At 41.2% G+C, this 15,438-nt stretch overlaps 1 protein-coding gene across 3 annotated transcripts in view; it reads right to left on the bottom strand.

Moving 5' to 3' along the window:
* Positions 1 to 15,438, bottom strand: part of LOC126403100 (thymocyte selection-associated high mobility group box protein TOX-like) — a 101,681-nt gene that overhangs the window by 8,982 nt on the left and 77,261 nt on the right. For all 3 annotated transcript variants that reach the window (XM_050065555.1, XM_050065556.1, XM_050065557.1), the window contains one exon: positions 2,407 to 2,637. In XM_050065555.1, coding sequence (XP_049921512.1) covers positions 2,407 to 2,637 — 231 coding nt within the window. The remainder of the gene's footprint in view (positions 1 to 2,406; positions 2,638 to 15,438) is intronic.

Genomic DNA, 15,438 nt, shown 5'->3' with positions numbered 1-15,438 from the left:
GGAGAGGGCGGGGGGGGGGGGGGGGGGGGGGGGGCTGGGGGGGGGTCACTAATTCTGTATTCTAGGCAGGATCAAAATAGCAGGCGAGAGATATAAATAAAGAGAGTGGAAATGAGAACTTCACACATCCCTGCTTGTCAGAGGGCCAATGAAGATGCATGGTGTGGAGGCATCAGCTATGGAGGCTGGAGGGACACAGGAAGTGCGGACCGTACCTGTGCCTGGAGCTTTGTGGGAGTTTTGTTTTGGCAAGGAACACGGTTTTCACTTTATCCACTATATTTTTGGAAAACACTTTTTTTAGTTTTGATGGACACTACAGTGCAGAGAAAAACTCAGAAGATGCCTTCGCATTGTGAAATTTGGAAACTAGTAGAGCACCATTGAGGGTTTGTGTGTCTGTGTGTGTGTATTAATATCTGAATGTTTGCTTTTGGAGGTGTGCATGTGCATGTGGGTATAAGTGAATCTACCCACTGCATAAAATATCTGTCCGACACTCTTGAAATCTCCCAAGGTGCGTTTATATTTTTCCCATATTGACCATTTCTTGCCTGTAAAATGTCCAACTTTGTTAGTCTCAGAGTGTTTTACAGCTGCTGCTGCTGCTGCTGCTGCACAGAATACTCCTCCACCCTTCCCCTCCTCTCGTTTGCTTGAATTAAATTTAGAAAGAAAATCATTTTTATGAGAGTCAGGGGAGTGGGGATAAACGGATGGATTATCTTTAGAAAGAGAAGAACTAGCTCATTAAGGTGAGCTGTATCTCACAGCAATGTTCTGGTAATTACACAGCACATAACGCCAGGGAAAGGCTGCTCGCCTGCCGCAGCACACACGCCATCTACTGGTTGGACCAGAATGTCTTCATGTGACTGTGTTTGTGAAAAGTGTTTCACATGTGGAGGTGACAGTAGCTCCTTCTACTTAAAGGGACAGTTCACCCCAATATCAAAAATACATATTTTTCCTCTTAACTGAAATGCTATTGATCAGTCTGGATTGTTTCGGTGTGAGTTGCCAAGTGTTGTAGATATCGGTCATAGAGATGTCTTTCTTCTGTGAAATATAATAGAACTGGATGGCACTCGGCTTATGGTGCTCAAAGCGCCCAATAAAATACAATTGAATCACTCAACAGCAATGTCTCTTTCTAGAAATCATGACCCAGTTACTCAAGATAATCCAAGGACCTTGTTGTGAGCAGTTTAATAAAGGAACTATTTTCTTTCTACTGAACTACACCCGCCAAATTAATCACTACACAGAAGGAAGCATGGACGAGAGGCTTGTGCTTGTGACAGTGTGCAATGGAATCATTAATGGCGTCCTCCTTGGCTGAGCTGTAACATTAGCCAGTAGGGGTGTCACTATCCAATGATTTGGGTCGATATATTGATTCAATAATCAACAGTCCAATGTCATCAGTGCAAACTGAAAACATCGATCAATATCATCGTTGGGATATGGCTTTATTTTGAAATTACGTATCACTGTTAAACAGCGCCAGGCAGATAATGGAAAGCAGCCGAAAGACAAGACAATGAGGATATTGTTACTTACTCAGGGATAAATCATCAGTGTGGACATATTTTGGATTTTAGAGAAACTATGGGTCAAAAAACAAAGCATATGCCGTAAGTAAGCAATGCTGTTATGAGAAAAAAATATTCTGGCTGGGCATCTCACTCTGTCAACTTCTGGCAGTGACATGGCCACATAAGCCGCTGTTTCAACATTAGGCTAATAATACATGTAATTTCGAGTGCAGGGAGTAGAGGAACAGTCTGCTAGCCACTAGTCTATTTTATGCAATGTAAGAGTGCTTAAGCCTATAATAGGTTACTAGCAAAAAAAAGTTGTCTATGAATCTCGACACTTATTATTGAACCAAATTTTATATCATGGCAGACTGGCAAATATCATATTGTTGTCCAAAGAATTAATATAATACCGTATCTTGATGAAGCTAGTGATGCTAGCTCAGTGGTGCTAGTTCAGCTAGCAGATATGGTTGGCGGGTGCAGTTCGGTAGAAAGAAAATAGTTCCTACATGAAACTGTTCACAACAAGGTCTGTGGATTATCTTGAGTAACCAGGTAATGATTTTTGGAGAGAGAAACTGCTGTTGAGTTTTTCAAATGTATTTTTTTGGCGCTTTGAGCACCACAAGCTGAGTGCCATCTAGTTCCATTAGGTTGGAGACAAGGCAGACATCTCTACAGCCGATATCTCCACACACCTGCAACTCACACCAAAATAATCTAGATTGATAAATAGCACTACAGGTAAGAGGAAAAATATGTATTTTTAATTCTGGGGAGGACTGCCCCTTTAAAACTTCCTTTTTTGGCTAGTACGTTATCATCCACTTTCTTGTTTCAGATAGACCAACATGTTTCATACCTGCTTCTGTTCCTCTCCTAGGCTGTCCCACATGGAGGCCACGATCTTGGAGACGTCCCCGAAGGTGGCGTTGGGATTTTGGCCCTTGATGGCCGCCTGGGTGTCTCTGAAGAAGAGCGCGTAGGCCGACACAGGTTTCTGCGGCTCATTGGGGTCCTTCTTCTTCTTCTTCTTTTGAGGTTTGGGTTTGGGCTTCATCATTTCCGCTGAGGCTCGCTTCTCACCGCTTATCTGGAGGCAGAAAGAGGGATGGAGAGGGAGGGAGAGAAAAGAGACAAAGACGTTGCTGGTCATAAATCAGTTGATGAAAATAACTCTTTAGCTGCAGCTTCAACAGAGAGATGCTTGAGGAGTCTAGTGTATTTATTGGGCATGATGTATCGACTGGATAAGATAGTCGAGAGTTTTGCAAGGTTAAATATGTTTTTAAAAAAACCTCAGCATTAACCACTGTGCACATGACGCTCTACATCATTGAAATAGCCGAATAGAACATTCAATTAACGCTGAAGAGAGGGTGAAAGCAGCAGAGTTCTGCGAAGAGCAGTCACAGCTTGTTCTGAGAAGAGAAAACAGATCAATTTACGGACATGGGTGAATGAAGACTAACAGGACGTCAGTGAGACAGGTTAGCCTCTGGGGTGTTCGAGGGGGGTCGGGAGGTGCGGGTCAGGAGAAACTGGCCAAACATGAGATAGCGGGCTAATTAAAATCTCACTGGGCACTACTTTATCAGCCGTTAAATCGCTAGATTCATGGATATTTCCAGATTTTCTTTCAATTTTTATCTTGTCTCTTTCATGTAGATCACAAAGCGTTCAACTCCACTTTCTGAGGAAAGCATAAAAAAAGGATTAAATCTATATTTTTCATAGGATGTACCCAGTTGGTCTGTCAACAATAACACACTGCAATCTTACTCCATTTTCAGGAGGCAAAAACGGCTCACATCTGTGTGATGCACTCGATCCAATACACATGAATACATTTTCATTTTCCGTGCAGGGCTTTGACGGGGAGTCAAATCCAGGTCACCTGATCCTGGTTGTGATTCTATATGGAAATTGCCTTCTTTGCCGAGGAGAACACATCAAGCACGGGAGAAAAGAGGGAGAGGAAGGGAGTGGGGAGAGAGAGAGAGAGAGAGAGAGAGATAAGGAGAAAGAGAGAAAGAAGAGGTGCAGCTGAGGGAAGATGGCGAGGAAGAAGTGACGGCTTGATGTTGCCATTAGTATCAGTGGAACATCAGTTAACCTGATTTCTCAGTTGCTATAAAGGCAGGAAATAACAATCCAATTTCCTTCCAAATAATAGAAGATATAATGACATACTGAATATATAATGATATACATTGGTATTATGTCAAATGAAGGATGTTTATGTGCACTATTTACGGGTGAGGGGTTATGAAGAGTTACTCAAACGTTGCTTTGAGTGAAGTGAGAGTTAGCTTTTGGCAAAGGCAGCCCATCTCCAAGGCCAAGTTCCTATTTCATCAGGTTGCATTTTAGAAATTTTAAACAGCTTTGAACGTTCCCTTTCATAATCCACTGATCCTGGGTTTCAGTGTTAAAACTCAGCAGGGGGGAGAACAAACCATGAAAAAGATTTGTCCCTGCGCGAGTATCAAACAGCAACTTGAGGACATTTAAAGACGTTCACATCCATCTAATGCATACTTATCACGGGATTAAGCAACAGCCATGTTTTCCCCTTTAACTGTCAATTGGAAAACGGGAAATGACTGCCTTTGAAAATCGCATTGTTTCAGCAAAGCATTTGCAGCCAAACAACACACTGTATTCTACACAGCATGAAATTAAACTAATCAAAATTCAAGGTCCAGGAGCACATTTGGCAGCTAAAGAAAACTTCAAAATGGCTTTTGTGGTGTGTGGAAATGAATGGATGTTCTCATTCAGGGTGATGCGAAAGTATTGCTTGTCTATTTCACAGCTTACAGGTAATATTCATTTTTTTGTGCGAGTACGCCTGGTTTCATTAAAAAATAATCATCCCTCACTTTTAGGCAATGAGGCAGAAGACAGGCATTTGAAACGACATCTGTTCCACTCAAGCCTTTGAAGTGAAAATAGAATAAACTGAAGGTAGAGCTAATGGAATGACAAAATAGGAAAAAAGAGAAGGCTAAATAATCTGCAGGAAAATTCACATGTATTCATACAGAGGAAAGTGCGATGACACACAACAGCTCGCAGCTACATGCAATCAGCCAAGAGAACAAGGGGCACATTATTTCATTTCTTTATCTATTTTCCTCTCGCATTGTTGGAGATTCATGTTTGTGAACTTATAGAGGGCCAGATGAAATATCAATGAAACTGACAGACTGAAAAGAATACAAATGGCTCCACATAAAGCACAGGAAGAAATGCACCCTTAGATACTGTGTAAGATGCATAATCAATCTGGGGGTTTTTAATTTGCTCTCATTTTGTCTCAGCTTGTCTAATCAACATCTACTGCTGGCTGTGCTGTCCTACATTTCCCAGAAGACCTTAATGAAAAAAAACCAAGAGTGGGTGAAACTTCACTGTAAATAAGGTCAATTAAAATAATCTAAAGAAATCTTGTCCTGATAACACTCAGTAAGATATACAAATTATTTTGGGGTGAACTTCCCCAAGTGAATTTCCTGACTGTCACACTCAAATCCCAAACATATATGTTTCAATAAGCAGACCAGTCTATAATATAATATAATAAATGTAATACATATTACATACATTGAGTGAGAAAGGGTAAAAATTAAACATTCATTATACTAAAGTTGCTTTACCTTGAATTTCTGCTCTGTTTTATTGCTTGTATCAACTCTATCTCTCTTTTTCAACTAGTTTTCAGGTCAAATTATGTTATAGCGACCTGATTTTTAAAGATTTACTGTAATCCCTCTCAATCATCATCTAGAAGTGTGCAACAGTCTATTTTTCGTCAGACTCTGCCTATTTTTTTGTCGTATTTTCTTATTATTTTCGTTCTTGGGACATTTTTGGGATAACCCCACAGCACTCAGGTGAGGTCGGGGCTTTTCAAAGAGGTAGCGACCAGGTGCCAGACCGTAAGCAGAAGGCATCCAGGAGACACAACGCCAAAATACTGCAAACATAGCAAGGTGAAACGCCAAATGAGAGTGAATCTGAAGTTGGCTTTTACTTACAAACAAACAGCAACCAAATCCTGCGTTAGTATACCTTTAAGTTAATTCAAATAAATCTCTTCAAGTCATTTTTGCTTACTCCATCGGCAGAGTTTTGTGGTTGATAGCAAATTTCTCAAGATTAATACTTGTTTGTATGAGGTTTTTTTTGCAGTGGCTCTGTGGAGTTTACGTGACCAGATAAAAATTTATATCATATATCTGATATTGGCTATTACATGGATAAAATTACTCAAATATTGGAAGCAGCGGTTACTTTATTCTTCTCTCCCTCAATCACAAACACATTCATCAGAGTGGTTTTACTTGCTGGCTTTACAAATTATTGCTGGTGGATAAACAAATACCCACCACGTATCCACTATACAATATCAAGCTTGTTTTCATCGGCTTTCTCCTGCAGGTGCAGAGAACAGTAATGATTATGACAGCTGTTGTTGTCAGTTGAGAAAAAAAAAAAGAAGAGAGTCACATCCCTTATTCATAACTCAACATCTTGTGGCTGCACTGAATTCTGGTCTATCTTCTGATACTGTCAGAGGAGAGATTGGTATCTGGTCCTCTTCTACGATGGATTTCTCCCTGTGTGACTGTTGATGCAAAATGGTAAGTCTGTAAAGTAGCTCTTTGATTCTGATGTGCCGACAGTAGATCCTGACGTTTACCATTCCCGTTTTAGACTGTTGGACATTTATCTCCTGTCCCGCAACACTGTAGTTGTGCTGGAGATATTGTGATGTGACATGATGTAATGTTGTCTATCTTTGGCCACGTTTCCACAGAAATCCCCCCAAAAAACGACTGCATAAGTCAAGCAGCTTATTACAACCCATTTTCATTGCTAGGCGGCAACCTCTATTGGCTGTAGTAATTATGACGGGAGCAAAAAAGGAAGTCAGGTGATGTAGTATAAAGCAGTGGTTCCCAACTGGTCCAGCCACAGGGTCCAGATTTCTCTTTAGTCATTAATTCAAGGTCCACACAGTTTAATATATTCAGCGTCATACTTGCATTTGGCCATGTCATCAAAATAGTTTGCCGTCTTTGTAAAGTAGCCGTCCGTTAGCCACTCACTCTACAGCAGGAAATTGCACTTCAAAATAAAAGCTCTGCGCTGAGAGTTCACTATACTTCAAAATAACTGGTATAAAGAGTGTCAAACAAACACAGGACTGGATGTATTAAGAGAACTAGATACAGCGGTAGAGATGGGGCCTGGTTTATTCTTATGAAAATTGCCTAGTAGCGCATGACAAAAAAAAAAAGTTTGATTTCTCAGTATAAAATTACCCAAATCTCCTGCATCGAGGGGCCCAGAGCAAACACGCATGCATTTCATTTAAAAACCACCTCCAAACTGCTCGGTCTCGTATACTCACTCACATTAATGACAGTTCAGAATAACTCTGGACTTGGCTCGTAGTGAATTTTACATCTTTTAGGACACAACATTTTAAATAAGGGCTATTTAAGTGTTCGTACTGGGAAGTTAATGTATCTCAAAAAAATTATCTGTTGATTTACAGACGTCTCTTTCAAAATAGAAGTCTATGGGAAAAAGTCTAATGGGCCCCATAACATCAGCTGACAGATGCGGAAGTTGTAATTCCAGGATTTGGCCACTATGTCAAATTTAACGGACAAATCAAACACTGGATCTAAATAGGTTCATTTGCACCACAGTTCTCTGACTTGCTTAGCACATGGAAGAAGTTTCAGTTAGGTACAATCTGCAACCTCACCACTAGATACCACTAAATCCTACAAACTAGACCTTTAACAAAAAAGCCTTCACCTCTCAAATGTTAAATGCTGTCTAAACACAAACAGCTAAGACGTCTGCTTGAATAAAATGTTGTCTAAAACAAGCAACATTTTGATTTAAACATGCAACTGTCTTATCAAAGATGAATTAAACATTTTGAATGAGCAAACATGGCAGTTTTTGATACTTAGCGCTACACACGCGCTTTGGTCTGTACAGAAAAAGTATTGAGGTTCAGTGAGACCAGAGGGGACAGAATATATTTTTCTCTTTAGTTTTTGGACACTGCTTTTCTCCGCATGATAAGACATTGATACTGATACTGAAAAACACATTCATGTAAGCTATATTTCAAAGACCACAATGTAGAGACGGCCGAAAACAGCACATGGCTGTTGCTAGGTAAGACCACCGTGTCCTGTCCACAGCAGTGGAGTCTAAATATATTTTGTACACAGGTTTCTGGTTTACTAGCAAAAGTCTGAACCATAGTGTCAGCCTCAGCTTGCTCATCCCATCAGCGTTTCTGTTGTCTGAGGGCTGGTGGATGTGGGGAGACAGATAGGGAGGAGGGGGTAGCTGTAATTCTGAATGGACAGCACTGCACTGGCAAGACAAGATTAGAATTGACAGCCTGATAACTGCGTCACTATCAAAACAGCAGAGAGAGAGAGGGGGAGAGGGAGGGAGAATGAGGAAGTGAGAGAGAGTGAGAGAGAAGTGTGAGACGCAAAGGAAAAGAGAGAGAGAGTTGATGTAGAGAGGGCAGATAAAAGGAGGAGGGGAGGTGGAGTGATGTAGAGAGAAGAGGGTTGATAACAAAAAGAAGGACGGGCGCAGTCGCAGAGGCCGACAGAGTTTAAGAGACATGAAAATTAGACAATAAAATCAGGTAATAGTATGGGAGAGTATAAAAGTGTTTGTCCAATCACGGCCTCCTGAATATATGCATCATCATCATCATCACCATCATCATCATCATCATATACACTGAGCAGCAGAGTGGAGAGTGCTGCATGGCGTATCGATTTCAAAAGGCCATAAAAACAAACAGGAACTACTCAGAGGTGATGCACAGATACACTTTCTCTTTACCGCGATGGTCATTACACCAAAGCACGATGCAGAGCATGACACTAAATCAAATCTGAATGCCATCCACTTCCAAAGTCTATACCACTTCTGTGGATTTCAAACCAAACAGCTGTAAAATTGAGAATATATGCACACAACACTGGCTCTCAGTGTGTTTGTGGCACAGAGTTAGTGTACAGTGCAAGCATCAACAGAGAATACACGATAAATCCATTTTTACATGCTAGTTTTTGCAGGGAAATGTTGTCTGAATGTGCACTGGCCTGAAGAATGAAGTACAAGCACCACTCAGCAGCTGACTATGATACAGAAGAGGCTCTTTAAAACAGCAATTCAAGAACATCAATCAGAGATTGGTACTGAAATCATCTTTGATCAATGACTGACCTGGAAAAAAGCCAGTAAAAGAAGTTTTAACTAGAGGACTTTTTCAATAATAAGACCACATTTAACATTGCTTTTTTCTGTGCTAAACTGCCTTAATGTTATCTTAAGAATGAACTTTTTAAAGTATGTTTTTCAAAAGGCACGAAAGAAGCTTATGACATGCTGTACCTTTTGATAAAAATGTTATTCAGCTTTGCTCAAAGCAGAACTACGACTGTGCTGGAAAACACTCCTTTTTATATTATTATATATGGTATATGTCTCATTTTAGTTGAGTATCTCATTGTGTTCATGCTCTATAGTAGTCTCGAAAATTCCCACAATGCACAGAAGAAGCACCCACAGCATGTACATTACTTTCTGCAAACAATGCCACAATGCAAAGATGCAAAAATTATTGTTATCCAACACTACAGCTCTCAGCGATGACGCAGGATGATGATTCATAACACAATCTCAATTTACAGCTCACCATAGAGTAAACGGCTATTACAAAGGGAGTGGGCAATGAGTGAACAACTGATTTTTCAACACAGTGTATGCAGTTTTTGTTAAGCAGTGACCCCTGTGGTCACAAGTGGCAACTGCAGAATTATTGCAGATTGAATTGCCTTTATTTTCCCTGATTCTCCTGAGATAGTTGCTTTAACCTCACTTCCTTTATCTCATTAACCAGCAAAGAGCAGACACCGGCTTGCAGACAGCGCACAAAACCAACAACAGACAAGTTTATATTGGCCGACCATCAAGTTACTCACAGCTTTAAGGGTAATTAGTGGCAGCATTAAGGAGAGCAGCACTGCAACACTAGCAGGCTGATGTGGACAGCGCAGTAAAGAAAGGATCTTTATAAGGGATCGACTTCATTTTACCTGTTCCATTAAAATATGCCCGAGCAGACCCTGATACCAATAGTTAGGATCAACTCAGGACCGCACTTACACAACAATATCTATCTAGGTTTTGCTAAATTAGTATTTGCTGAAACTGACATTACATCCTGACAGTAGTACATAAGACAGTAAATCTGCAAAAAAATATGTCCCTCTGGCTCCTCCCAGTGCTCCTAATGGCATTTATAAGAGTCCATCGTGCCCGAGCAAAAACAACCAATCAGACCCTGGAGAATCACTGCTCAAGCACACCCTGTGCTACTACATACAGGCCATAAGTACACCTACATATTTTGCGTTGTTACGTAAAGTACCTACATGAAGTATTTTGCTAAGCTAGGTAAAATCTGTAAACTCACATAACTATGATGACTTTTGGTTTCACACGGTAGATAAACAGACCAGGGTGGTGGTTCCCATTTTCAAAAAAAAAAAAAGGGGCCGGAGGGTGTGCTCCAACTATCCAGGTTGGGGGAGAGTTACTGCCTTAAGCAAGGGAGTTCAAGTATCTTGGGGTCTTGTTCACGAGTGAGGGTAGAATGGAGCATGAGATGGATCGGTGGTTTGGTGCAGCTTCTGCCAGAAGGCAAAGCTTTTGATTTACTGGTCTATCTACATCCCAACCCTCACCTATGGTCATGAGCTCTGGGTAGCGACCGAAAGAATGAGATCATGAATACAAGCGGCCAAAATGAGTTTCCTCTGTGGGGTGGTTGGGTTCAACCTTAGAGATAGGGTGAGGGGCACGGATATCTGGAGGGAGCTCAGAGTAGAGCCGCTGCTCCTTTGCGTCGAAAGGGGTCAGTTGAGATGGTTCGAGCATTTGATCAGGATGCCTCCTGGGTGCCTCCCGTTGGAGGTGTTACGGGCAAGTCCCACTGGTAGGAGGTCCCAGGGCAGACCTAGAACACGATAGAGGGATAACATATCTCGTCTGGCCTGGGGGTCCCCCAGGAGGAGCTGGAAAGCGTTGCTGAGGAGAGGAACGTCTGGGGTGCTTTGCTTGGCCTGCTGCCCCCGCGACCCCGTCTCGGATAAGTGGATGAAAATGAGGAACGGATGGATGGCTGGATGAACAGTAGTCTCCCGGTTGAAAGTCCATGGTTGTTTGACACATCCACCGCCTCTCCTGCCCGCCCTACGTGGACTTTCTCCTTCTTTTTACTCAATTCCTGTGTCCACTGTGACAAAAGATCCTCATTGACCTGGCATTGGCATTGTTTTTGTGTTCTGTAATTTTAATACATTTTGTGCCCACCAGCACGTAATGCGTTGTAAAGACTGTCAATTTTCATAAATTTTCTGAGACTGGGTTGAAATATAAGTTATTTTTTTTAATAAAAGTGACCTGCTGTAGCTGTAAATAAAAGTTTTTTGACAACTGTTTCTGCCCACATTATGTATCCAAGCCCAATATTCTCTTTTTTATTGAGAGTGAATTTTTACATTTGTAAAAAAATAAATAAATAAAAAAAGTGTATGTGATACAGTGGAATAAATCTCTTCAACAGTACAAGCACGGACCTCTCCGCACCAGCATACTGGAGAGAAGCACAGCTTAGTGCAGCTGTTACAGACTCTAAGCCTTTGTGGGTTTATAAATAGATAAATGGCCATGGTTAGAGAAGCAGCAGTGAGAATAATGTAATTTCAAGATGCCATATATAATTTTTCTACAATTTTCACCACCAGCTATAACTCGCAGCCTTAAAGAAAAAGTGGGTTCTTGGATGTTGTGTAGTGCAACAAAAATACGAGAGCACAAAGTTATTGTGGCACACGTCTTTCATGAGTGGCTACAAAGTCAGCAGGTTTAAAAACGCGAAAGCCTGTTTGTCAACTGAATCATCCATCCAGTTGGTTGCTGCAGCTTGTGAGGATGCACGCAGTAAAGAAACGTGTGATAAATGATGAATACTAACCAAAGTTTTTCCAGCATCATGTATTTGAAATAAATTACAAGATGATGCAAGCCTTTCTGACTGTATGATGTGATGATTTTGGAGAGAATAAATGCTGGAGTGGGTTTTGAGAAAGAGTAAGAGCAAGTCTTTGTTAAGTTTCCATAATTAGGGTGGAGGATCATGTGGGCTTACATTTCGTTTTTTATTACATGCATTTCGTTGTTATTTAGATATCGCTTTCACCTCACATTTCAAAGTGCCCCCGTGTGTAATGCTGTCGAGATTGTGGCCTTACAAAATGTTGGCAGGCAAAATGAGAATGTAAACAAAGCTGTCTGAGATCAGAATGATTCAACTTTCTCTAAACTACGACTGCCTGTAGACGTCATGGATGGAATCCAAAATACAAGATGCTTGTTAAAATTGTTTGAATATTACACATTATGTGATAGTCGATTGAAAGTACATGTTCCCATAAATTCTTTATGTCTTATACGACCTGTCAATTATTCTACAATCAGCCCTGTGTTAGTCTTCTCTTTGTGTATTCCCATCGTAGTTCAACATGACGGCTTGATGGATTAAAATATGTCTTAAAATATATACTGTGCTTGACTCATCTGGAAGCGATTACGGCTCCATGTCAGACTGCCCATCTGTAAGCAATGAGCAGGACTGCATGTCAAAGCCGCCGCACAGATCTCTGAGTAGAACCAGGCACTTGCTCCAGAGAGCAGCACTCATCAAATAAAAATACAGCCCGGCCCAAACAATAATGAACCGGAAGTGCAGATTCATGATCGCGATCTAAAAGACATGAAAGCACATAAGTGGGAATCGCAGAGACCTGATCCATAAAGAGCCCATTATGGAATTTGTATCCAGTTCTGGTACCGTGCCATTACAAATATACAAGGCCTTTATGATGTGGAGTATTTCATTAGTGTTTTCAGACATGTGGGCTTGCACTACAGAGCTGGCAATGTGGATTTGATTTCAACCAATATTCCCATTGCAGATATTTTAATTCAAACTCGAGCCCAAAGCCATTGCTGTACTAGGCTGCATGATTTATCTGACTCTGGAAAATGACTGACAGCTCTGAGGAGCTCCTCCCTACAAGCTCTGCCTAACAGCACTGGACCTACTTAATCAGCCTAAATTGCAAAGTCGAGGCCCTTGTATTTGGTAATGTGGTGAAAACAGTGGCAAGTGAGAGCTAATTAGATTAACGGTAGTTTAACGAGCTGTTGGAGGGGCCCCCGCAGATTGGATTTTAATAAATAGTGGCAAAAGCATCTGCTATGCACTTCCTGGCTCTGCTGGCATCCTAATTGGCCCCAGTGGGTTGCTGTAGCTCAGCACTACACAGTGCAATTTAGGAGGGGAAAAAGGCGAAATGCTTATCTTCAGTCCAGGTGAGTCTGGGAAACAAAATAAAAAAAAGTCTTTATGATTGTATGGCTTCGCAGGCTATGCTTTATTAACATTTATACAACACTGATACAATTTCTAAGACTTTTATCAGCACTATTGTCCTCAAAGCTGGAGGAGAGAATATCTCAAAGTCCAAATAAAACAGATTTGGACATATTCGTCTTTTTCTATTGTTTGTTTTCAAGATGAAATGTTCCCATGATGAGGTCTTTGTAGAGGCAACAGCACAGAGAGGAAAAAACAATTAATCAAACATGAATGAGCGACCATAGCAGGGTTATTTCCATAGCAACAGCCCGAGGGGACAACTTGAACCCTTTAATGTGAGCTGGTGATGTCTCTTTGTAAACATCTGCGCAGCGGGGGGAGAAAGCCAATGAGAGAGCCTGGCAACAGAGGCATCACAGGGCAGCAACCTCTTGGTAGCAATCGAAGTTTCCATTATCTAGTGTTGAAAGGACCTAAAAGTGCTCTGAAATATTGTATTCGGGAGCATTTGGAGTTGATAAGCGTCTTTGTACTGCCGCTGTTAAGTGTCCAAAAGCATTGAGGTAGTTTACAGTGAAGCTGGCTGCTGCTAAAAAAAACAATATGCAAATGATCGGGAGGGAGTGATGTTTCAAACAAGAAGTTAATTTTTACAGACACAATGTTTTTGCTGCTTGAAGAGTCACTGAAGAACTGGCATCAAAGCTGTTAATACAAACGCCACTTCTTGACATTATTCCTCTTACATCAGGCAACAAATCACAGACATAATCTCTCTCATACTCATGCCTTATGCAACCTGCAACCAGTAGGATCTTTTAGCCTCCAGCTGTGACCAACAGAAAGCAGTGTGCAAGTGCAGAAACAGTGCAAACAGCTATTATCAAGGGTCGCTTGTTGGTGGCCATAAAGGCTCCAGATTAATTGTTATTTTGCAAGTCTGTGTTGTCAGAGCAATCTGTTTTCTTTTTCCTGCTGATGTGATGAAAATAGATGATTAAAACTCCTCAAATCTACAACGAGGATTTTAGAGTTACGAGAGTAAATGCATGAGCTGAGGAGAAAAAAGAGAGCCTCCTGCAGAAAGTAACCTGATTGCAGTCTAAAAATGTCTAAAGGAGCATGTAGCATACAGTAAGTATACAGTAGCAGAATAGTAATTCAGCACACCACAATGTTCTCAGCATGTAAAAGGAAACTGCCTCCAGCTCGAGTCAACAATCCCCTTTACTAACTTTCAATCAGTTCTCAGTGAAGTGCACAAAACAAAAAAAATTCAGCAACAGCAAAAACAGTCTTTAAACACCCTAAAAAGGAAGATATGAACAAGTGCTGAAACAACTCATCAATGACTGCGGCACTACGTGGAGCCTGGCAGCACCACCGCTGGCAGGAGCAGGTATCCGTAACCTTCTTACAAACACTCTTGTTCCAAACCTCAGCGGTTCCTTGGTCGAGAGTAATGGCTTCTTTGCACTGGGCCGCGCCGTGCTATTGTAGAATCACAGAGCGGTTAATTGAAACAAATGACTCTAATAATGGGACATTATCCCCACAGGCTGGCTTTGTGGCGGGCCTAATTAGCGTTGCGGTGGTGGCGAGGAGGACGAGTCACCACGCTGATCCCTCAAAGGAAGCAGCCGAGGCCCCCTTTTAAGTGGGCAGTACGGGATTCTCCTGCTTTTTCAGTACCAGCGTGGTAAATGTAAACATGTTTAGTCAGCTGCGGGTCCCTCTGAGGGTGAGAGCCGCTCTGTTAGTCGCTGTGCTGGGGCTGCTTTTCTCTTTCTGCTCTTTAAAGGACTGAGACAGCTCAAAAGGTTTGAGGACAGAACAGGGCTACTCATCAAAACTGATTAGGGCTGCAACCTAAAATCTCTTTTATGATGAAACTGGATTACAAAATGTGAGAAAATAGGCAAACACACATCACAATTTCCTTAAGTTACAGTTTGAGATAGCGTCTTTTTTGTCCAACCAAACAAGGGCATTGGCTCCATTTCATAAATGTAGGGTGACACATATGAAACTGGGTCTTAGGGGTCCTCCCTCAGGAAATTTTGAATGTCAAACATTGAATTTCCTGCATTCCAGTGAAGTTTTATTCATGCGTTTATGTTGGAAATGTCTTTAATTTTGTCAAAATAAAAGTCCTTACTTCCACATTTTATTTAGGGGGGGCAAATGCTTATGTTAAAAATATTTAGGGGGATGTGCCCCTGCGTCCCCCAAAATCTATGCCAATGCAAACATTTGTTAAAATCTCAAAGGTGTTTAATTTAAAAAGCAGCATATGTTTACACTTGGAAAGCTGCTTTACTTTGTTAATGATTTCAATTCTCAAATTTTTTCCCCCATTAATTATCTATTGACTTAATAATT

Source organism: Epinephelus moara, chromosome 16 (assembly GCF_006386435.1).
Source record: "Epinephelus moara isolate mb chromosome 16, YSFRI_EMoa_1.0, whole genome shotgun sequence".
NCBI lineage: Eukaryota > Metazoa > Chordata > Actinopteri > Perciformes > Serranidae > Epinephelus > Epinephelus moara.
This window is presented reverse-complemented; position numbering and strand designations above follow the sequence as displayed.